We start from the raw sequence: 23,321 nt of genomic DNA on the forward strand, positions 1-23,321 counted from the left end.
AGTAGAAAATGGATGGATGGATGGATTCACATGTGAATAATATAAATACAGTCTATTATACAGCATTATTCACATGTGAATACTATAAATACAGTCTATTATACAGCATTATTCACATGTGAATAATATAAATACAGTCTATTATACAGCATTATTCACATGTGAATAATATAAATACAGTGTATTATACAGCATTATTCACATGTGAATAATATAAATACAGTCTATTATACAACATTATTCACATGTGAATAATATACATACAGTCTATTATACAGCATTATTCACATGTGAATAATATAAATACATTCTATTATACAGCATTATTCACATGTGAGTACCCTGCCTTCCGCCCGATTGTAGCTGAGATAGGCTCCAGCGCCCCCCGCGACCCCAAAGGGAATAAGCAGTAGAAAATGGATGGATGGATGGATTCACATGTGAATAATATAAATACAGTCTATTATAGAGCATTATTCACATGTGAATAATATACATACAGTGATAATATGAAGTGAAATACATGTGAATAATAATGCTGTATAATAAACTGTATTTATATTATTCACATGTGAATAATATAAATACAGTCTATTATACAACATTATTCACATGTGAATAATATACATACAGTGATAATATGAAGTGAAATACATGTGAATAATACAAATACAGTGATAATATGAAGTGAAATACATCTAATTTAATTTTGGGCAATCAAAATAACTGCTGCTCATATCTAACAAGGAAAGAGAAAACAAATAAATCTTTGGCACGGACTACAAAGGACATTTTTGAAATAGGAGCGGGTGCATTCAAGCCCTAACGAAAACATGGGAAAATAATTTCCTATCAACTTCAACGTTGTCTGATTGCGCGTGTATATGATTTTGACGAGGTTAGAGCAACATTAATCAACTTTAAACGTATAAATATATATATGTGACACCAAATACAGGCAGAAAACGTGTAAATTACAGTGTTTAAAAACGTGCATCTCTACATTACCATAACCCGAACGCAGCAAAGCACCAGCCCCACTGATGCTCCAGCCAATAGTGACTGCAGCTAAAAGCTAAAGCTGTTAGCCTCATGCTAAGAGCTGTGACTGGCTCTTGTTTTTACGCCTCTCTTGTCCCCTTACCGTCCGGCGTGTGTGTGCCCCCTAAACATGGCGGCCTTGAGAGTCTTGTGTCGAGCCGATACTTTAAAACACCTGTCTGGTCCTTGCAGAACCGTGTTCAACTTTGACAAGCGTCCATTGACCAAGGTCGGTATGTGCATGCATTGTACATACTATTGTTTTAGACCAGATCCTGCACATTTCCCCCTATATATCATTGTCATTGCATTGTAAGTTCTCTCTGTAAATATTGGCTAACGTCATCATGTTGTTTGTCACACTTTGCAATGTTATACAGTTACATTTGGCTAATAATTATGGCTCTGTTACAGTTGTGTTGTGCTTTATGGAGAAAAGTTATGCCATTGGAGGTCACAAGTGCTTGCTTGCATAACTCACCTCCACTACCATTTACAGATTAACTCCATCCATCCATCTTCTACCGCTTGTCCCTTTCGGTGTGCTCTAAAGTTAAGTTAACTTTAATGTTAAGTTCTAATGATTGTCACACACACACTAGGTGTGGTGAAATTTGTCCTCTGCATTTGACCCATCCCCTTGATCACCCCCTGGGAGTGGAGGGGAGCAGTGGGCAGCAGCGGTGCCACGCCCGGGAATCATTTTTGGTGATTTAACCCCCAATTCCAACCCTTGATGCTGAGTTCCAAGCAGGGGTGTAATGGGTCCCATTTTTATAGTTTTTGGTATGTGAGTTTGAACTCACAACCTACCAGGCGGCCACTCTAACCACTAGGCCACTGAGTAGGTAAAGCAGTGTTTTCCAACCTTTTCTGGGCCAAGGCACATTTTTTTCATTGAAAAAATCACGAGGCACATAAACCAGCAGAAATCATTGAAAAATAAAACTCAGCAGCCGATGTTGACAGTAAAAAGTTGTTCCGGCAAGTGTTGGATATTAATTCAAACCATAACCAACCATGCATCACTATAGCTCTTGTCTCAAAGTAGACCTGTCACATCACGCCGTGACTTATTTTGAGTTTTTTGGTGTTTTCCTGTGTGTAGTGCAGTGGGTCTTAACCTTGTTGGAGGTACCAAACCCCACCAGTTTTATATGCACATTCACCGAACCCTTCTTTAGTGAAAAATAAAATGTTTTTTTTTTTTTCTTCAAATTCAGGACAAAGTTATATATTTTTTTTACTAGTGCACAACATGAACCGTGCATGAACATCACCTTGTTCAAAGAACATAACCAACACAGTGCATGAACTCATAACAAATTACACACTTGCAAATGAGATGGAAAATTAGAGGGAACTTCCTTTTTATTGTCATTCAAATTTTAACTTTACAGTACAGATACGCCGATAGGGAGAAGTTTTTACTTACACGATTGATTGATTGATTGAAACTTTTATTAGTAGACTGCACAGTACAGTACATATTCCGTACAATTGACCACTAAATGGTAACACCCGAATACGTTTTTCAACTTGTTTAATTAAGTCAGGGTCCACGTTAATGAATTCATGAGTCTGGTGTGTCTTGACTGCTGCGGCGGAGTCTCTGCCGAACCCCTGAGGCCGACTCACCGAACCCCTAGGGTTCGATCGAACCCAGGTTAAGAACCACTGGTGTAGTGTTTTGCGCTCCTATTTGGTGACTTTTCCTCTTTTGTTGGTATTTTCCTGTATCAGTTTCATGTGTTCCTTGAACGCTATTCCCCCGCACCTACTTTGTTTTCGCAGTCAAGACTATTTAAGTTGTGCGGACGCTATCCTTCTTTGTGGGGACATGGTTGATTGTCATGTCATGTACGGATGTACTTTGTGGACGCCGTCTGCTCCACACGCTTTAAGTCTTTGCTGTCGTCCAGCATTCTGTGTTTGTTTACTCTGCAGCCAGTTCAGTTTTAGTTTCGTTTTGAATAGCCATCCCTAAGCTTCAATGCCTTTTCTTAGCAGCACTCGCCTTTTATTTATTTTTGGTTTAAGCGTTAGATACCCTTTTACCTACACGCTGCCTACCGCATATTGTGATCACGACAAACCATGTTCCTGACATCTTCAAAGCAATTAGCTACCTGCTGTCACCTACTGATATGGAAGAGTATTACACGGGTACTCTGCCGAGCTCTAGACAGCACAAACACTCAACAACGGCACATTTGCGGATTATAATTACTGGTTTGCAAAAAATATTTGTAACCCATCCATCCATTTTCTACTGCTTATCCCCCTTCGGGTTTGCGGGGGGCGCTGGAGCCTATCTCAGCTACAATAGGGCGGAAGGCGGGGTACACCCTGGACAAGTCGCCACCTCATCGCAGGGCTATTTTTAACCCAATTAGGTGAAATTACATAATCTCCCACGGCACACCGGACTGTATTTCACGGCACACTAGTGTGTGTGCCGTGGCACAGTGTTTGAAAAACACTGCCTAATGAATGTTTTCCATTATGTTTGCCTGTTTTGCTTTTACATGCTATGCATATCAACTAGGTCATCTCATTGAAGCAACTTTGGGGCCATGCAGTGCAAACATAGTCAATAATGGGTCAATGGTATTTGCTTTAAAATGGGGACAGGACACCAATCGGTGTTGCAAAATGTGAATAACTGTATTTTGCAATAGTGTAGCACTGCATTGCATTGTGTCCTATAGTCTGCCTTTCAAGGTAGCCAAATATTAGAACTTAGACAAACTTTATTGATCCACAAGGGAAATTGCTCCACACAGTAGCTCAGTTTCAAAGGGTGGAAAGGGTAAGGGTGGAAAGCATAATGCAGTTATTTAATAGACTAAAAATGTACCATAGTAGCAATAAAAAATTTAACATATGTAATATTTACCTATTATATATACACAGTATATAATATATACTGATATATTATATTATTATATTATATTATGTTTTTATATAATGTATACAATATATAACAAATCCCAATTACCATGTACAATATTACAGTACCATGGTTCTCGCCTGGAAAAGGGTGGAGTGCCATCTCCAGGTTGGGGAGGAGATCTTGCCCCAAGTGGAGGAGTTCAAGTACCCCGGAGTCTTGTTCACGAGTGAGGGAAGAGTGGATCGTGAGATCGACAGGTGAATCGGTGCGACGTCTTCAGTAATGCGGACGCTGTATTGATCCGTTGTGGTGAAGAAGGAGCTGAGCCGGAAGGCAAAGCTCTCAAATTACCGGGCAATCTACCTTCCTATCATCACCTATGGTCATGAGCTTTGGGTTATGACCGAAAGGACAAGATCACGGGTACAAGCGGCACAAATGCCTCCAACTGCGTGCCAATAGATTGGCCGGCTTTCTGGATCAGTTTGTCAATCCGTTTTAAGTCCCTTTTGCTGGGGCTGCTCCCCCAACAAACCACTGCAAAGTACAGGGCACTGGCTACAACAGACTGAAAAAAGATTTCCAACAGCTTGCTGCACACATTAAAGGACCTAAACTTCCCCAGGAAAAAAAGTCTGCTCATGCCCTCCTTGTATACAGCTTTGCTTTTGCCTCCCAGTCCAGTCTGCTGTTCAAGTGGACTCCCAGGTACTTTTACTGCCCCATTACTGCCACCTCGCAGCCCTGGATTCTGATGGGCTCCACAGGGGTCATTTTCTTCTTGAAGTCAATGACCAGCTCCTTGGTCTTGTCCACATTAAGGAGCGGATGGTTCGCCTGAGACCACTCCACAAAGTCAGCGATCAGTGTCCTGTACTCCAATTCATGTCCCTCTTGTAGAATGTAGAAAGCACCCTCTTGTGATGGAGTTTAGTTCAGTCCCATTTGTTGCAGGATTTGTTCATCTTATCTTCCTCTTTCCACATAATGTAAACTAAATGAGCTCTTTACACAGTGCAAACATATTAGCTACCTCCCATGCCCTTGGCTGCTGTAATCTACTTCAACCTGCCACAGTTTACCATGTAAACATATTTGTTATGCAGTTTTACAGCATCTCTTTGTTCTGCTATTCACAGACATGCAGCTGCTACATTTCTACCTCCAACCAGAGAAGTTCACAGTTCTACTCCAATCCGACAGATGCGGTCAAAGACATCCCGGACGGAGCAACTGTACTGGTGGGAGGTAAATCCCACGTGCAAACCCCCCTAACACACAAAAAAGCCTGTTCAAGTGTATAGTGTAGAACAGTGATTTAAAGGGGAACTGTACTTTTTGTATTTTATTTTGCCAATCGTTCACAATCATTATGACAGACATGACGACGAATGTATATATTTTTTTATTGCATTCTAAATCGTAAATAAAAGTCCTCTTACAACAGAGCCAATGAAACCCAATAAATAACCATCCAAAAACCGCCAACAATACTCCATTTACATGTCGTGACTTGAATATTAATTAAGTATTAGTGATATTGCTGTTATAAGCGCTAATGCAGACAAACTATTTAAAGCGGCGCCGTGATCCCAAGCTTGTGTGCCTATATTGACATCTTTGAGTGGTAAACGGCTTCCTCGCTTCCATGCTCGTGGAAGTTTATTGTAGATCATATATCATGCTTCTCACCTGGATAGTAGAAGGATGAGGACGTAGTCTTACAAGTTGGTCAACGTTGACAGCCATACAACACCCGGAAATGGCGAGAATGACACGAAAAGACGTTAGGTTCAACCCTCCTTTTCTTCGCAACGATTATGAGTCATTCTTCATCTAAACGGGACTATAACAACATTCTATCAATCAGCATCTTAATGACAGCAGACATTGTACAGTAAGTGGTGTTTTATTATGTTTGTTGTCTCTCATAAAGTCTGCAGTGAGTAATAATCAGTGATGTTGTTAAAAAAAAAGCAAACGTCGTGATGCGTTTTTGAAATTAATGCTCCGTGTATGCTTAAGATGATCAAAATACATAAATATTAAATGTTATTATAAATGTGACCTTTACTACATTACATATATACTTACAGCATGTATATAAAACCTTAATAAAAACATTTGTTGAATTGAATCATTTGTTGTGTCAGACTTCTGTTTACATGTTGACGTCAAGTTTACTGTTATGACAACAAACATCAACTATAGTGTATTTGGTCATTGGTTCACCTCATTATTGCAATGCGAGCATTAACTATGTCTGCTACACAAATCCCCCAGCGCATATTTATAGCCCGGTCACCTGAGACAACTATAAACATTTTCCATTGTCCTGTCCTGCCGCGTTGAAGAGAGCCCATGCAGGGAGAGAAATGCGCATCACACATGCCTCTTTTAACGCTCAGATCTTGCAAAATAGCCGCACTGGAGTGCAAAAACTACAATAGTAGATATTCTGGTATTTTACTGTATATAATCTGGATTCTTAATCTTATTTTCTTTGATGATGTTTACATCTGCATGTGTAATTCTCATCATCTAAACTTTTTTGCAGTTTTGGGTGTGAAAATTGTAATTTCATTAATGTGCCATACTGATGTGTTGTGATTTGTGTCATAATATAATAGTTACGATTGTTGTTGTGCTGTTATTGCTATTTAGTTACTCAGGTTGTACTATGAGTTAGAGGTGTGTTTACAGAAGCCACCACCATGTCATTTTGCATGCAAAGATAAGTTCTCACAGATGCTATCTGCTGCGTGATTCCAGTCAAAACACGTACAGTGAGGAGAAATATGTACATGATTCCCTGCTAATTTTGTAAATCCACCCCATTACAAAGATATGGACGGTCCAACATTTCCCAAGTCCCCAAATATAAGACACCCCATCTTTTTCTAGGGTCAATAAGCTATTAGATGTATTAGCCTTGTGTTGTGATTTATCCTGTATTAACATTGAAAACGCTACATCTTCTTGCAGCTAGCAAGCTATTTATGCCATTGGCAACAGCAAATTGGAATCGACACAGCAAACTTTCAGTGCAGTCGTGCCTTAACTAGTCTTACCATTGATGTCAGTGAAAGAAATATCGATCATAGTAAGTCATTTACAAAGTCGGATGGCTAAAAGACATCATTGAAAACGTCTCAATGTGTTACCTGGTAGCTCTCTCTTTCAGTAAAGTACTTGGATTGGTTCAAAAACCTTACATATTTCTTCTATTTGTCCTCTATCAAAGGCTTTGGATTATGTGGCATTCCTGAGAATCTCATCAGCAGTTTACTGAAGACCGGCGTGAAGGGACTCACTGCAGTCAGCAACAATGCCGGGTAAGGGATATTGACCCTTCATGCACCCATTCTTGATATGTATATGTATATATTGCAGTATTGACATTTTTCCTACTTTGCATTGCAGTGTTATTTGTGTCAGTGCTAGTAGGGTGCACAATGTTTTTTGCACTTTCCACAAAGTCAGCTGCTTTCTGGCTAGACAGCTGCTTTCACTAAGATATTATTTTTCATTATTGTCTGTGACACATGATAAGGAGGCATAATAATAATAATGATATTTATATTGGGATAATCTAGTCTAAATAAAGAGGCAATCAAGTGATGTCCATTTTATTGTAGTAATTGTCCTTTTTTGGTGCCTTAGCTTTATGAAGACAAAACAAAACAATAGGACATGACGATATGGCAAAAAAAATGATCACGATATTTTTTTTCATATCATCCGATCTCGATTAATATCACAATTTATGACTTTTTTTATTAAAGCGGATTGTCCCGTGCAGGATTATAGCAGGTACCAGATCACTACTGTTTATTACTGCAGTATCTTGTAATAGACAATTCCACCTTGTTTGATAGAGATAACAGATATGATAACAGCTGACAACTGTCATTTTGTTCATATCTGTAGTTGTGTTTACTAGAGGTGCAACAGTACAGGTAACCCACGCTACGGTTTGTACCTGGTTTTAGACCCATCGTTTTGCTTCTTTTTTGGTACGTTTTGTGGGAGTAAAGAGAACAACTTTTTCACCTCTCAAAGTTTTTTTTTTTTTTTTTTTTGCTTGTCATCCCAAACATTCTGCAGTAAACAAAGTATGATTGGTGTAGTGAATACTATAAGACTTTTATTTCAAGTTAACATTTACTAAACAACACTTTCAAATGGTAAATTACTATTTGTATTCTTCAATTACTTTTATACATCAGTGCTTCTCACCAGTGCTTTGGCAAACAAGCAGGTTTTTTTTTTTTGTAACTCATTCTGTATCTTATATTGAATGAAATTACATTGAAGTGCAGTTTGAATTCAAGGTACTGTAAAATAATGTATACCAACACATAAAACAAGTTTAATGATTATTTCAGAAACAATTTTTATTTAAATTTTTATCCACAAAGAAACAAAAAGAACATGTACAAGTACATGTCATGTCAGAGGAGTAGAATCTTTGCAGACACGTAAACAAAAAGTCTGATTAAAAATGTTTATATATAAAAATGCCTTTTCTGATTAAATTAGTGGGTGTGTTGATTCTCCCAGTCAGGATCAACACAGTCAAATAGACGATCTGAGTGCCTGCAAGTCCGCATTCAGGGTAGGATTATTGGTGCGCTACAGCAGATAGTGAAAGTAAAAACCGTCACGATAGCCACTGCTCCTTTTTAAATGTTGTGTTTCAACTTCTATGCTAGTGTTAGACATATTTCTTAATTTTGTTCTTCTGGGTTGCACTTCCAGCTGTGTAAGGGGAAGAGGCACATCGCTGGTTGAACATTCATTACGTCGTGACGAGCCTCACTTTTGAGATCGTGGAACGGGAGGTCGCACATGGACACACTTCCACACAAACACACACACACACACATTCACAGACACACACACGATCACGGTTAATAATTGCTGGATTATACCAAACATTGTTGCTTCCCTACTGTTTCTACTGCTCTAACTTCCAAAAGACTTTTCCGCCATGTTTCATCGAGGAAATATGCTGACCGCTAATCATTATGATCAAACTCAAATTAATCGCGATCAACGATCACAATCATATAATCGCCCAGCCCTACTTCACACCCTTTGTTTCACAAAATAGGGTAAGACTTCTGTTGTGGGCTTTGGTTTTGTTGAATGTGCAACCATGTTATTTGTATTGTGAAATTGTGAGCCAAAGTCAACATATTGTAATTGTCAAACAAGTTTGTGCATCTCACTCCAAACCACAAGGTGGCATCAAATTAACAGAATGTAATTATTCCAAAGGCCAGAATTCTTCTCAGCATACACTGTAAGGCCAGTATTGATATAAAATAAAATAAAAAAATAACAAAATAAATATATTTACAAAATTACAAATATCAGTGGTGTGTGTTACTAATACTATTCACCCCATGACCTTCTTTAGATAGTTTAATTCACTCACAATGTAGCTCCTCCATTAATGAGCAGTTTTCTGTATGGTTTCAATATATTTATGTGATGTTTGGCGTGCCAAGTGAAAAGCTTTGGCATATTGTATTTGGTCCATCTCTGGACTAGAGTTACCGGTACTCTAGATGTTGATACTTCACTTTTGTAAAGGACTTTATTTGTTTATGTACACGATTCATAAGCATTCTGAAAGTCAAATGTGTTCTATTTTTTTTCTTCAGAGTGGATAACTTCGGCCTGGGTCTGCTCCTTCAGACCAAGCAGATCAAGAGAATGATCTCATCTTACGTCGGGGAGAATGCAGAGTTTGAGCGACAGTATCTATCTGGAGAGTTGGAGGTGGAACTGACTCCACAGGTAGGTTGGAAAACATTTTTATGAAGGATTATCTCTTCTCAAGGGACACTACTACATAAATTAAACTTGTATATACTTTGAGTAGTCAGTGTGCATCAAATTATTGACTCTTGAGCCTTAGATTGCACATAGTCATTGTGAGGTGTACTCACTTATATTGCCTACTATTTAGACAATGGATGTGATTCATATGTGTTGTCATTTAGGGACAAGCGGTAGAAAATGGATGGGATGGATAGATTTTCAGTGGATAGTAAATCCTTACTGCTATATCAATCAATCAAAGTTTACTTATATAGTCTTAATCCCAAATGTCTCAAAGGGCTGCACAAGCCCCAACCACATCCTCGGCTCAGATCCTATATCAGGGCAAGAAAAAACTCAACCCAATGGGAACAATGAGATACCTTGGAAGGGACTGTATATGTGGGGATCCCCCGCTGGGTGACCAGTGAATGGATGCCGAGTGGATACGGTTAATAACGTGAGAGTGCAGTCCATAGTCGGGCCAGCAGGGGATCCTCTTTCATGTACGCAGAGACGTCACAGACTGATGAATGAGGAGTGGTCCAACCCGGGTCCCGACTTCATACAAATACAAATATATTTTGTATAGAATCGTCTAGGGATGTTCTAATCAGGGTTTTATGCTACCTGCCGATTCCAATACTGATCTTCCATGAGTGAGATCGGCCGTTAGCGATACCGATCACATGTAAATGTACATTTTTCAATTTATTTATGGTCAGTGCTATTGACAGTTAAAAGACAATATTCAAACTAGTTACTTATTTTCTTTTATTGTTTCATCAAAGCAAAGTAATGAGTACAAAATAACTAAACAAAAGCAAAAACTACTATTGGCTACTCCATTTAAATCCTTTGGTTTTTGCCCTCAAATTCCTCCTGTGTCCAAGGAATTATTCCTGGAGTTATTAACAAATAATAAAATAGAAAAATGATATTAAGAAAATACTAATATTTATCTAATCACTCTTGTATTGATCATATAGTAATAATACCTCTGGTATCGACAGTTGTTATATTATCGTCTCTATAGACCCTTATTAATGTACTTGATAATTTCTTGTTAATAGCTGCTTGCTTTCTGCTGCAACAAGTTTCCATCTACACTTTTTAAAGTTTACGAAGCACTTATTTCTTGGTGTTGTTTAAAGCTAGCTTAGCTTACCGAAAAGCATGCCTGCTCCTGGCTTTCTCTTGGTGTGTAACATGTTTAGCCTCTTCCCCTAATCATGCTGACAGTGATTCTTAAGATACTAAGAAATGCAGTTTATTTGCTGTAATGGAGGTGATTACCGTATTTTCGAAACTATATAGAGGGCAGCGGTATACTGTATAAGCCGCACCCACTAAATTTTAGAAGACATTTTTTTTCCATATATAGCCGCACCGTGGCCACAGTTATATACGTTGTGGAATTAGTTATTTGCACAGAAAGATTTTGTAAACGTTCATTTATATACCCTAATTGTTTCGAAATAGTGTCTGTAAAACTGGCAGTAAAACGGCTGATCAAACAAAACAAAAGTCATTGTAATGGACCCACTAGCTGCGGAACCAAGTCTCCAATCAGCTAAACAGACTCAATAACCCAACGGTGACCTTTTAGTGAATTTTTCGAGGAATTTGTGAAACTGAAACAATACAAAAAAAATGCCATTGTAAGTTAATAATACTAATACAGACACTCGTAAACGTGTTAGCATATTAGCTAATGCTAACGACGCTAGCTGGATTACATTACGAAAGCACATACAAATATGCATCAAAACACTCCTACAGACATCACACATGAGATGGTTTAGTGAGTATTAGCGGTGTAACGGTATTAAATCTCACCATACAATATTATCACAGTATTAAGGCCACAATACGACATTATTGTGGTATATGTAAAAAAAAAAAAAAAAAAAAGACTTAAAAATGTTAGTGTGTAAAGTGAAGTGGCAGGAATGTTTTGCATAAATACACTTACTGTAATTGAACACAAACAGAATCCTAAAATGTTCTAATCATATTTATTACAAATATATATTTTTAAGTGCAAATAATTGATCAGGAACTTCCACTGTTTCAAGCAAATATATGAAATAAACCTTACAGTTGCTTGTCTTTAAATTGACCGTGTAAACATCAACTTTTACTTTTTTATTAACTGTGTCCTCCACAGTGGACATGTTTATATCAGTCTGGAACATACTGTTTTTTAGAAAAGGTTATAATCAATTTCACTTCTAATAATGTAAATACTTCACAACCTGTTGTTTGGCTTCTCTGGCTTCAAATATCTTTCCTGGAAGACATTTTATGAGGTGGCGACTTGTCCAAGACGTATGCTGCCTTCCGCCCAAGTGCAGCTGGAAGAGGCTACAGCCCCCCTGCGACATCGAGAGACAAGCAGTAGAAAAATAGATGGATGGATTGAGGATTTATTAAGTAGTTTTTCAGTTTCCTCATATTTCCCGTGTTGAACATTTTTTTGGGGTGATTACACCAGCTGGCTTGAGACGAAAGTATTGCTTTGCAGAATGCAGACTTTCTTACCTCCGCCAAAGAGGTTATGTTTTCACTAGGGTTTGTTTGTTTGTTAGCAACATAACTCAAATAGTTATGCATAGATTTTGAAAACCTTTTTCAGGAAATGTCCAAAAACATTTCCTCTCATCGACTACGAACACGCTTTACTTCTTGCTTACGGTGTTCCACGCCCCCACCTTGGTGACCCGCACTGCACAGAGGATTCTGGGAGATGTAGTTCATTTTAAGACCCGACCATTGTTAAAGCGCCGGAAAAAACTACACACCAACTTCACGGTATTATTGTATTAATTTAAACCAAAATACCGCGGTATTTACAATACCGTAACACCCCTCGTAAGGATGAATAGTTCTAGTTATATTGTAAAACCTACAAACGTTGCTTGGAGTGATGAATCCATACGAGTAGGAACGCTATGGACGACTAGAAGACTGAAGGAACGGCACTTGTACTTCCGATTCAAAGCACAAAACAGAAGGAAATACTGTTGACGTCACCCTGCAGCACCTGCAGTGAGCCAACTCGTCCAAAAAGTGGTGCCATAACACAAACAATTACACACCTTTTCAGTGTCTCTGCTTGTGTTTAATGAAAACTATCGAACATAAAACATTATTAGTTCTTATTATTGAAGAAAAATCCATAATTTATCCGCACCGTTTTACAAGGCGCAGCAGGGTTCAAAGCATAGGAAAAAGTAGTGGCTCATAGTCCCGAATTAACGGTATTATTGGCCTAGGAGCGGCTCCACACTGTGTTCGGTCCACTTGTCAGCCAGGGGACTAACAATAAATTCGGACTCAGCCACATGTGATCGTGGTAGTGATTGGCATTAAAAGACATCAATTGGCAATAGCCATATTGAACAGCGGCTGATCGATCGCACATCCCAAGTATCGTGTCTTGAGAAGATTTATCAATGTAATTGCTGAAAAGAGGGGGGAAAATATTAGGTACTGTTAAGTCTCACTTTTTTGTTTCCCCCTCTTATTATGCCACACTTTCCCCACAGGGCACCCTAGCAGAGAGAATCCGAGCTGGGGGTGCAGGGATTCCTGCCTTTTTCACCGCTACCGGCTATGGCACACTGATCCAGGAAGGAGGATCGCCTATTAAGTACAACAAGGATGGCAGCATTGCCATTGCCAGTGAAAAACGCGAGGTAAAATGAATCAAAATAGACATTGTTAGGCTACAATTGGGCGTAGTTTATGAGATGCACCATTTTGGGACTTAAGAGTAAAATGTGTACATGTTTTTAATAATGTGTAATCTTCTTAAAACAACCCTGTCATACTAATTTTCCAAAACATTTTTTTGGACTCATAGTGCTACCATTTCCCGCACAGAAAGCTTTGTAAATCTTCGTGGATCTGAATTTCTTTCTTGTACTTTCTGCATTACATGAAAATGGTAATGGTACTTAACCCCACCCTCAGCCTTCTTCCATGTACACCTACCGCCGAGCCCAGTCCGCTGTGATTGGTAACACTTCTGAGGACTTCCGAAGGTTTGGCCTGCGCTGCCAAGCTGCATGTCCTCATTTTGCCTCTTCAAAAAAGCTTAACAAAGTTAACTTTCCCTCACACCCGAACAAACATTTACGCTGTGTAATCGTAGATAGCAGAGCAGCGCACAGTGAGATAACTTCCCAAGCAGAGTGTGGTGGGAGCAGACCTAGGACATGTAACATGGGCATGCCCATATACAGTGAGTAAGTCCAGCACGCATTGACGTCAGTGCGACCCCACTTTTAAAAAAGGACTGTAAAATTGTGCAGAAAGATCCAAGACTGCTTGCAAGGCTCACTTCCAAATGCATGAACCTTATCAGTTGACGCTTTGGCATCGTTTAAAGGGGAACTGAGCTTTTTTGGGGAATTTTGCCTATCACTCACAATCCTTATGTGGGAAAAGCACAAACATTTTTCTTTTTTTATGCATTCAAATTCTTAAATCAGGGTTATTCTTCAACTACATAATGAAGAGGGTCGCAGTTTCAAGAGTCCAAGGGCGCGGGAGCCTGACAGGCTGACATCGAAATTTGTATGTTTCGTCAGAAAGTACCTCTGCGGGTTATATTCCTTTGAGACTGTGTTTACTTATTAGCATAGTAAACACATCAGCTTTCACCCTGCACTGTCAATAAATTCATTATTCTGCCCTCACTACTTGATTCCAGCGTGTGCAGCCAGACAGAAAATTGACATCATTAAGAAAAAAAGCTGCAGAAGTTTTGTTGAGGATTGAGGTTCCTTTTTTTAAATTATGTTTTCTTCCTTGATTCTATTTTAAGACTGAAACTAGAAACATAAAATAAACATTACAAAAGTATAACATCTATTGGGTATTTTACATAAATAAAATCGGTTTTGTGTTAATACATTCACACAATAAACTGGAGATGTTAATGCATATAAAAATGAAACAACATCCACAGCAAACATTGCACACAATGAATATGGCGAAACACATATAAACTTAAGTTGTAGCATTATCGCCCCTCTACTGGCCAAATTTCACGCGACATGTATTACACAAGCTTTGATCGCCAGACAGTTACGGCAATGAATACAAAAGACATCATGAAGTCAGCAATTTTAATACAAAACAAACTAAATATCTTAATAATATATTTAGATTTTTTTCATGAGTAGTCTTTTACTCACCCCACTGCTGCTTTGTTGTGACACATATGGCTTGCTGTTGCTCCCTGCGAGGTGGCGTTAGTATTGCATAAATGAGCAATTCTCATTTGAAAGGTTTCATCAAGCCTGTTTTGGTGATGTTTGGCAGGTCAAGTGAAAAATGGGCTGCCAGTTGACTAGACCTGTCGTAAATAAACGCTAGCAAAAGTCAGCGAACAATGTAGCCAATGGGAGTCGCTCTATTCCGCCTGTAAAGCCCTCTAAAAAACCTCCAAAAACTTCTGTTTTCTATAGACGCTGTAAGTATATATGTAATGTAGTAACAGGCACATTCATAATAGCATGTTATATTCACGTGTTTTGGTCATTTTAAGCATACGGCAGCGTAATAATTTCAGAGACACATCACAATGTTCGCTTTTCCCTTTAACTACAACAACAACACTCATGAGAGACAACAAATTTTGTGAGCCACAAAACTACTATACACACTACGAACAAAATTAAAGATTAAAGTACCAATGATTGTCACACACACACTAGATGTGGTGAAATTTGTCCTCTGCATTTGACCAATCCACAATCCCTTACTGTCTGCTCTCATTAGGGTGCTAACTGATGGAATGTTTCTATCTTTCCGTTTCGATGAATAATTATAATCCTCATGCAGGTTTGGAAAAAAAAAAAAAAAAAAGTACCAATGATTGTCACACACACACTAGGTGTGGTGAAATTATTCTCTGCATTTGACCCACCCTTGATCACCCCCTGGGAGGTGAGGGGAGTAGTTACTCGCCATCTCAGGGTCTAAATTGAATGTCAAAGTTGACTAACTCTTGGGTTTATGGCTACAGCCTTCTACTATACAAGTGAAATTTACTTTCACCAACTCAGAAGCAATGCAGCAGCTCACCGGCTCAGTATTTCAATATACAGTAGCAGCATAAACTAGTTAGCTCTCTTTCATCCCGGCACCGCTAAAATTTGTTTATCTCTGTTAGGGCTTGTAACATACTTGGTTAATATTAAGGTCATGACATGTAAATGGATTATTTTTGGCGGTTTTTGGATGGTTTTATAGAGGGCTTCAGGGGTGCAATAGTTTACTCCCATTAGCTGCATTATTAGCCACCTCATACTTGCCATAGTTTACGACTTAGAATGCATAAAAAAAGAAAAACAAATGAAAAGCAAAATTCCCCAAAAAAGTGCACTTCCCTTTTAACAAGAGTGTCCGACATGGTGACATTTTGATTTATAGGTTAAAAAAGAGGTAAAACATAATAGGATCTCTTTAAATATTCACAGTGTAACCGTTCGTGAATGTAATAATGTAATTCCAGATAATCCACTTTGCAACTCATTTTTAGAACATTGAGGCAAAAAAAAGGGCATAATAAAGTAATAAAATACCCTTTTATGAGAAGGTGACCACTTTGTGACATAAGGGTGAAAAGTGCAACTCAAGTTCTGGGTTAAGTATACAGTGATACCTTGGTTTTCATTTGCCCTGGTGTTAGTATGATTTGGTTTTAGGCAAACATTTTCACAAAAATTATGTCTTGGTTTTTATACACTTTCTTGGTTTTAGTACAATTAAACACACACTGGTGACTCAGTCGCCATACAACGGAATGAAGTTGTAGCATACAGTAATAGTCCAATTAATATAGACGAGAGGCTCATTTTTGAGTGCTGCTTGTGGGCCTCCACTTTAAAGGGGACCTATTATGCAAAACCAACTTTTTCTGCCTATTAGTACCTGTTTATGTGTACTTGTGATCTGCATAAGTCCCAAATATTTTAAAATCGAAACCATGAGGCATTGCGGGGCTGTTTATAAAACAATCTTGCCTTTTGTCATACTTCCTCCAAACGAGCAATTCGGAATTTGAGCCCAGTTGTGACGTTTTACAATTGGTGACGTCAGCGAATATTGCCATAAAATGGTAGAGGTTTACCGAAGAGCTTTGCACGAGTTGCCATTGTAGTCAACAAGTTCCTTCTTTTTCTTTATTCTCTTGTTGTGGGTTAGACTGACTCGTATGTGGACATGCACTCTGCGCTGTTGCTATTTGTAATTTAAAGTAGTCTATAGTACAACTTACGCCTGTCGGTAGACTACGTGGAAGCACTTAAAACTACAAACCCCAAAACCTGTGAAGTTGGCACATTGTGTAAATCGTAAATAAAAACAGAATACAATGATTTGCAAACCCTTTTCAACTTATATTCAATTGAATAGACTGCAAAGACAAGATACTTAACGGTTGAACTGGTGAACTTTGTTATTTTTTGGCAAATATTAGCTCGTTTGGAATCTGATGTCTGCAACATGTTTCAAAAAAGCTGGCACAAGTGGCAAAAAGACTGAGAAAGCTGAGGAATGCTCATTAAACCCTTTTTTGGAAAATACCACAAGTCAACAGGCTAACTGGGAACAGGTGGGTGCCATGATTGGGTATAAAAGCAGCTTCCATGAAATGTTCAGTCATTCACAAACAAGGATGGGGCGACGGTCACCACTTTGTGAACACATGCGTAAGCAAATTGTCAAACAGTTTAAGAACACCATTTCTCAATGAGCTGTTGCAAGGAATTTTGGAATTTCACCATCTACGGTCCGTAATATCATCAAAAGGTTCAGAGAATCTGAAGAAATCACTGCACGTAAGCGACAATATTACGGACCTTCGATCCCTCAGGCGGTACTGCATCAAAAAGCGACATCAGTGTGTAAAGGATATCACCACATGGGCTCAGTAACACTTCAGAAAACCACTGTCAGTAACTACAGTTGGTCGTTACATCTGTAAGTGCAAGTTAAAACTTTACTATGCAAAGCGAAAGCCATTTATCAACAACACCCAGAAACGCCGGCGGCTTCGCTGGGCCCAAGCTCATCTAAGATGGACTGACGAAAAGTGGAAAAGTGTTCTGTGGTCTGATGAGTCCATCCTCTCTTATGTAACTGTGTGCCATTGATCACCCTCTCTCAAATATACGATATTTGATTTTTGTACATTTGGTCCGGCTACAACTCCAGACCACAAGGTAACGCAATGAAGTCCACTTTTACTTTACACATTATCCGATCCGAAATGTGCCGTCAATATAATGTGTTCGCATTAGATTAAAGTGACGTAACTAATGTTGGTTTCACCTGAATGAAATGGATGTGAAACGCTGTTTGTATAGTACTGTTGTCAGTCAGGTTCTGTTCACAGTAGTCAAGCCCTCCCCGCCCTAAACGCAGAACACATGCTGTGCGTAGTGCTTTGCGATCCGTGGCGGGGCCTGTTTTGCGTAAAGAAGCACATGTCAAATTTAAATTATTGAATGACAAGGCGCTTCATATGAAATTCTACCCCAAACGTATTCCTGGCCACGTCATCCTCTATCACTGATAAGAATATGTGGACAGATTTTCCCCTATGACTTCCGGTGGCTCTCCTAGTACGTGTCATTAGTACTTGTGTTGTAAAGCAGAAAGGCCTAAGTTCAAATTCTTGTCGTAGTTGAAATTGTCGTAAAGATTTTAAATTCATATTTTAATGATGCTAAAACTGTTTAATATGCTAAACTACAGCATAATGATAGATAGAGTGGACTGTTACAAAATCATGCTGATTGTCAAAGATGTTAGATAATATAACATGTGATAGTCCTCCCTCAATGAAAGCTTTTGTTATTCTGTAAATTCATTGTCAAGGTGATATTTATATGATGCTTGGATACCTATGACTAGAGCCTTTCCAAGCTCCTCTTGGACCACCCATTTTTGACCTCGGTATTTGTCTAATCCTAGTTACGGCCCTGCACACGTGTCAGCGCTGTGACAAGGGAGAGACACTATTAATTCAATAAAGAAGTCGTAGCAAAGTACAAGTGCGTTCATCGCTGTCAATAGTCTTTTAATACAAGTAAAAGTTATGTGAAATCTTAATTTTGCATTGTTTTCTCCTCACAAAAATATCAATACTCTGCTAATATGTGGGCTCTGTACCGAGGATGTCGTTGTGGCTTGTACAGCCCTTTGAGACACTTGTGATTTAGGGCTATATAAATAAACATTGATTGATTGATTGAATACTCTCTATAAAAATTATTTTGTGTTTTCGTATTATTTCTTGTTATGTCAATGGTTGAGTGGGTGTATGGTTTTTTTCTTTTCTTTACAACTGGTGTAAAGCACTTTGTGTTGCATGTGTATAAAAAAATGCTGTATGAATAACGTTTCTGAAATAGAGTAATTAAATTTCTCTTGGGAAAATTGGTTTTCATACAGGTCCTTTTGAATGGATTATTAACAAAAAACACTGGATTATGATTTATTGTTGCAACCTTTTCTTGAGATGCTCATGTGTTTGACTAAGTCGTTACAATATTTTATGGTCAAAAATCCATGCCTGCATACTGTGGATGAGGTCCATACAGTAAATTCATCCTCCACTGCTGTGTTACTATACAGGTGCAGGAGTTCAATGGCAGACACTACATCATGGAGGAGGCCATCACTGGAGACTTTGCACTGATCAAGGCATGGAAAGCTGACAGGGCTGGAAATGTTGTTTTCAGGTAACGGACTGACACAGAATTAATTATATGTGCACTTATTTGAAATCCACAGAATTACCTTTTGCCCTTGTTGTATTTGCATAACATTCAGCACACATTGGATGTAAAGTGTGGCCAGAAAACTTGCTTCTATTACCTCATCCAAGGAGGATTAGAACGAGCAAAAAAAAAATCAGAATCTGGAGAGAAATTTACCTCTCTTTACCTCGTAAGATCCTAGGAGCCATTTACTTATTGCTTTTTGTTTCAGTCTGTGTTCTCTGAGTGCTCCTATTTTTTTTTTATGTCTTTGCAAACTGGATTTCTTTAGACTTGCAGACTTGCAGCTAAATTAAATCAGTTCAATTTAGCCCTGCGGTAACTATGATCTTTAATCAAGGTTGGCAAGCTGAACCATTTAGCCAGCAAAGCTAAGGTTGAGGACGATTTAAAGTTTCAAATAAACAAAAGTTTTTTCAAAGAGAAATTGCAGAGAGCATTAGACGTTTCAGAAGCCGCAATTATGCCTTAACCTGTACATCAATGCTCGTTGATTGCTTCGTACAGCCTTTTATTGAGGTCAGGCAAGTCCATGTGATTGCAAACGTCTCATAATAGTAATTTTGCAAGTAGCTGTAGTACTGACTTTAACCTCAGGAGAGCAATGTCTAGCAATAAACTTCCCAATACGTGTTGAATGTATCTATTTGGCTGAGAATGACCTCTACTTCCCATTTGTTTGCTTTTTATTTGCTGTCATCTCATAGGAAAACAGCCAGAAATTTCAACCAGCCCATGTGCAAGGCAGCCAAAACCACCATAGTTGAGGTAGGTTTTTTATATTTTTATACCCAGTATAAGGGCTGAGTGATATGGCCAAAAATACTCCCTTTTACCACTTTAAAAATAATGGCAACAAGTACAAGTGACAGCAATAATTCAAAACAAGTTTTGCTTTTATTTGATTAAAAACTTAACAATAGTAATCCCTATGTGCCTTTTGGATTTATAAGTGCCAACAGTTCTTTTGTTTAAATAAATCCACTTTTGTAGTTTGAAACTTGTATACATTCACATTGTAAGCAGCAAATATATTAACGAGAATCCTCTTATTACTGATTCTGATGAAAAATACACAATAACATTTTTCATTATCTCTATCTTCAAACAATGCCACCATTTCCAGGGTCTCAAAGCAATGTCCTGAGCGACTGCTTTAAGTGATTGCCCCCCTTCGTGTCCTTTTGTACGCTGATCACGGGCTGTGCATTGGGACCCGCGATCCGTGGGGTGCCCTGTTTTGTGTGAAGACGCGCATGTAAAACGTCAGTAAATGAATGCCAGGGCGTTTAATATAGAATTGCACTGAAAACGTATTCCTAGCCTCTTCCTGCTTATTTACTGTTAAGAATATAGTAGCACATTTCCCCTTATATTCTCACTGTCCCTTTTGGCACCCAGCATGAGTGCTGATTTTTTAAGGCAGTCGTGCTTGGTTCGATCCAGGGTCGAAGTTGTGTCACGAAGATTGGCAAATGTGTATTTTGATTACGTTAAATTTGTTATTTTGTATTAAAAATAGATCGTTCTTCTTCTTATTATTTTTTGTTGTTGACAAAAACATGCATCAAATGAAATTCAAGTTTAACAATAGAAAAAATTACAAAAATAATTGTACATAAAGTGTGAATTAACAGTACTGGATACAAATACATTTTTGCACTGATTGTCATGTTTATAGGACATTTTGCACTGTAACCCTGTACCGTATTTTTCGGACTATAAGTCGCAGTTTTTTTCATAGTTTGGCCGGGGGTGCGACTTATACTCAGGAGCGACTTATGTTTGAAATCATAAACACATTACCGTAAAATATCAAATAATATTATTTAGCTCATTTTAACGGGCACGGCGTGGCGAAGTTGGGAGAGTGGCCGTGCCAGCAATCTGAGGGTTACTGGTTCAATCCCCACCTTCTACCATCCTAGTCACGTCCGTTGTGTCCTTGAGCAAGACACTTCACCCTTGCTCCTGATGGGCCTGGTTAGCGCGGTGCATGGCAGCTCCTGCCATCAGTGTGCGAATGTGTATGTGTGAATGTGGAAATAGTGTCAAAGCGCTTTGAGTTCCTTAAAAAGGTGGAAAAGCGCTATACAAGTACAACCCATTTACCATTTACCATTCACGTAAGAGACTAGACGTATAAGATTTAATCGGATTTAGCGATTAGGAGTGACAGATTGTTTGGTAAACGTATATGTTATAGTTATTTGAATGACTCTTACCATAATATGTTACGTTAGCATACCAGGCACGTTTTTAGTTGGTTATTTATGCGTCATATAACGTACACTTATTCAGCCTGTTGTTCACTATTCTTTATTTTTTTTAAATTGCCTTTCAAATATGTTTTTTTCCTTCTTTATTATGCATTTTCGGCAGGTGCGACTTATACTCCGGTGCAACTTATACTCCGGTGCGACTTATACTCTGAAAAATACGGTAGTTTATTTTTGTCTGTGTTTATATACTTTGTGTAATAAAGGAAAACCATTCAATTATTGGTCATTTATGATCCTTTTGTTATAATTGACTATAATAAGGTTTAAAAATGAGTTAAAATCAAGTCGCAGACTCTGCGTTGAACTCAAAAATGTACATCAGATCATAAGCAATCGTTTTACTAGTCGACACTGTGAAAAAAATAATTGCTGACAAGTCGACTCTTAAAATCATCATTAGTTGCAGCTCTAGTGAACAACCTCATATTTCTATGTACCAAACCATAATTATTGACGTACCGTTACACATTTAATATTTTTGTATATACCAACATCACTGTGTCATCACCCAAGAGAAATGTGTAGACAAAAAGGCAAAAAAAGCATTGGCAAACACAGCAAAACAAATCACATGATCCACCTACAGAAGTATAAACCTCCTTTCTTTCTTTACTGTAGCCAAATCAAAGAGTCATGGTTTAATGCTGAAATTTTCAACGTTTTAATGTCTGGAGTGACCGGCCGTCTTGGCTCACTCGCGGTGTCAGGTCGCTCAGCTCTGTGTGATATCTCGTTTCAATCTCCCCGTCTGGTTATCCACTTACCCTGGCATTTGACAGTGAAGAAATGTGAAAGCCATTCTCTATTTTTGTGTGTGCTGTACGTGCAGTCTCAGCTTCACACCTCCTGTATAGGCACCCTTCTGAGTTTATTGTGAACGAAATCGCAATCACAATCTGAAAATAAATTATTGGCTTTTGTAAATTACAGAGAAACACATTTCCATAAGAGGTGTGCTAGTACATTCTTAGCCATGCGACATGTGACTGTGAATATCGATCAGCAAATGTTGATTCTTTTCCATGATAGCAATTCACAACCGCAGCACCTGGAAGTTGGCTGGAACGAAAAAAACCACCCTGACGTTTTAGGGAAGGACTGTATTGTAGCGTCTACCATGACATTTAAAAGGGGCTGTTTGCAACATTTACATAGAGGCCTAGAGGGCGCCAACTCTCCAATGTATTTTACACAGTATATCCTGCTCTCTTACGGCTTCTTGGACATAATGACGTGGGGCGGTATAGCTCAGTTGGTAGAGTGGCCGTGCCAGCAACTTGAGGGTTTCAGGTTCGATCCCCGCTTCCGCCATCCTAGTCACTTCCGTTGTGTCCTTGGGCAAGACACTTTACCCACCTGCTCCCAGTGCCACCCACACTGGTTTAAATGTAACTTAGATATTGGGGTTCACTATGTAAAAGCGCTTTGAGTCACTAGAGAAAAGCGCTATATAAATATAATTCACTT

The 23,321-nt window shown here is 38.6% G+C and overlaps 1 protein-coding gene across 1 annotated transcript in view; it reads left to right on the forward strand.

The window, feature by feature from the left end:
* Nucleotides 1-1,074: 1,074 nt before the first annotated feature.
* Nucleotides 1,075-23,321, forward strand: part of oxct1a (3-oxoacid CoA transferase 1a) — a 118,985-nt gene continuing 96,738 nt past the window's right edge. The window contains exons 1-7 of the mRNA XM_062024256.1: nucleotides 1,075-1,270; nucleotides 5,077-5,185; nucleotides 7,182-7,272; nucleotides 9,610-9,745; nucleotides 13,321-13,470; nucleotides 19,427-19,533; nucleotides 20,280-20,340. Coding sequence (XP_061880240.1) covers nucleotides 1,172-1,270; nucleotides 5,077-5,185; nucleotides 7,182-7,272; nucleotides 9,610-9,745; nucleotides 13,321-13,470; nucleotides 19,427-19,533; nucleotides 20,280-20,340 — 753 coding nt within the window. The 5' untranslated portion in view covers nucleotides 1,075-1,171. The remainder of the gene's footprint in view (nucleotides 1,271-5,076; nucleotides 5,186-7,181; nucleotides 7,273-9,609; nucleotides 9,746-13,320; nucleotides 13,471-19,426; nucleotides 19,534-20,279; nucleotides 20,341-23,321) is intronic.

Source organism: Entelurus aequoreus, linkage group LG17 (genome assembly GCF_033978785.1).
Source record: "Entelurus aequoreus isolate RoL-2023_Sb linkage group LG17, RoL_Eaeq_v1.1, whole genome shotgun sequence".
Lineage (NCBI taxonomy): Eukaryota > Metazoa > Chordata > Actinopteri > Syngnathiformes > Syngnathidae > Entelurus > Entelurus aequoreus.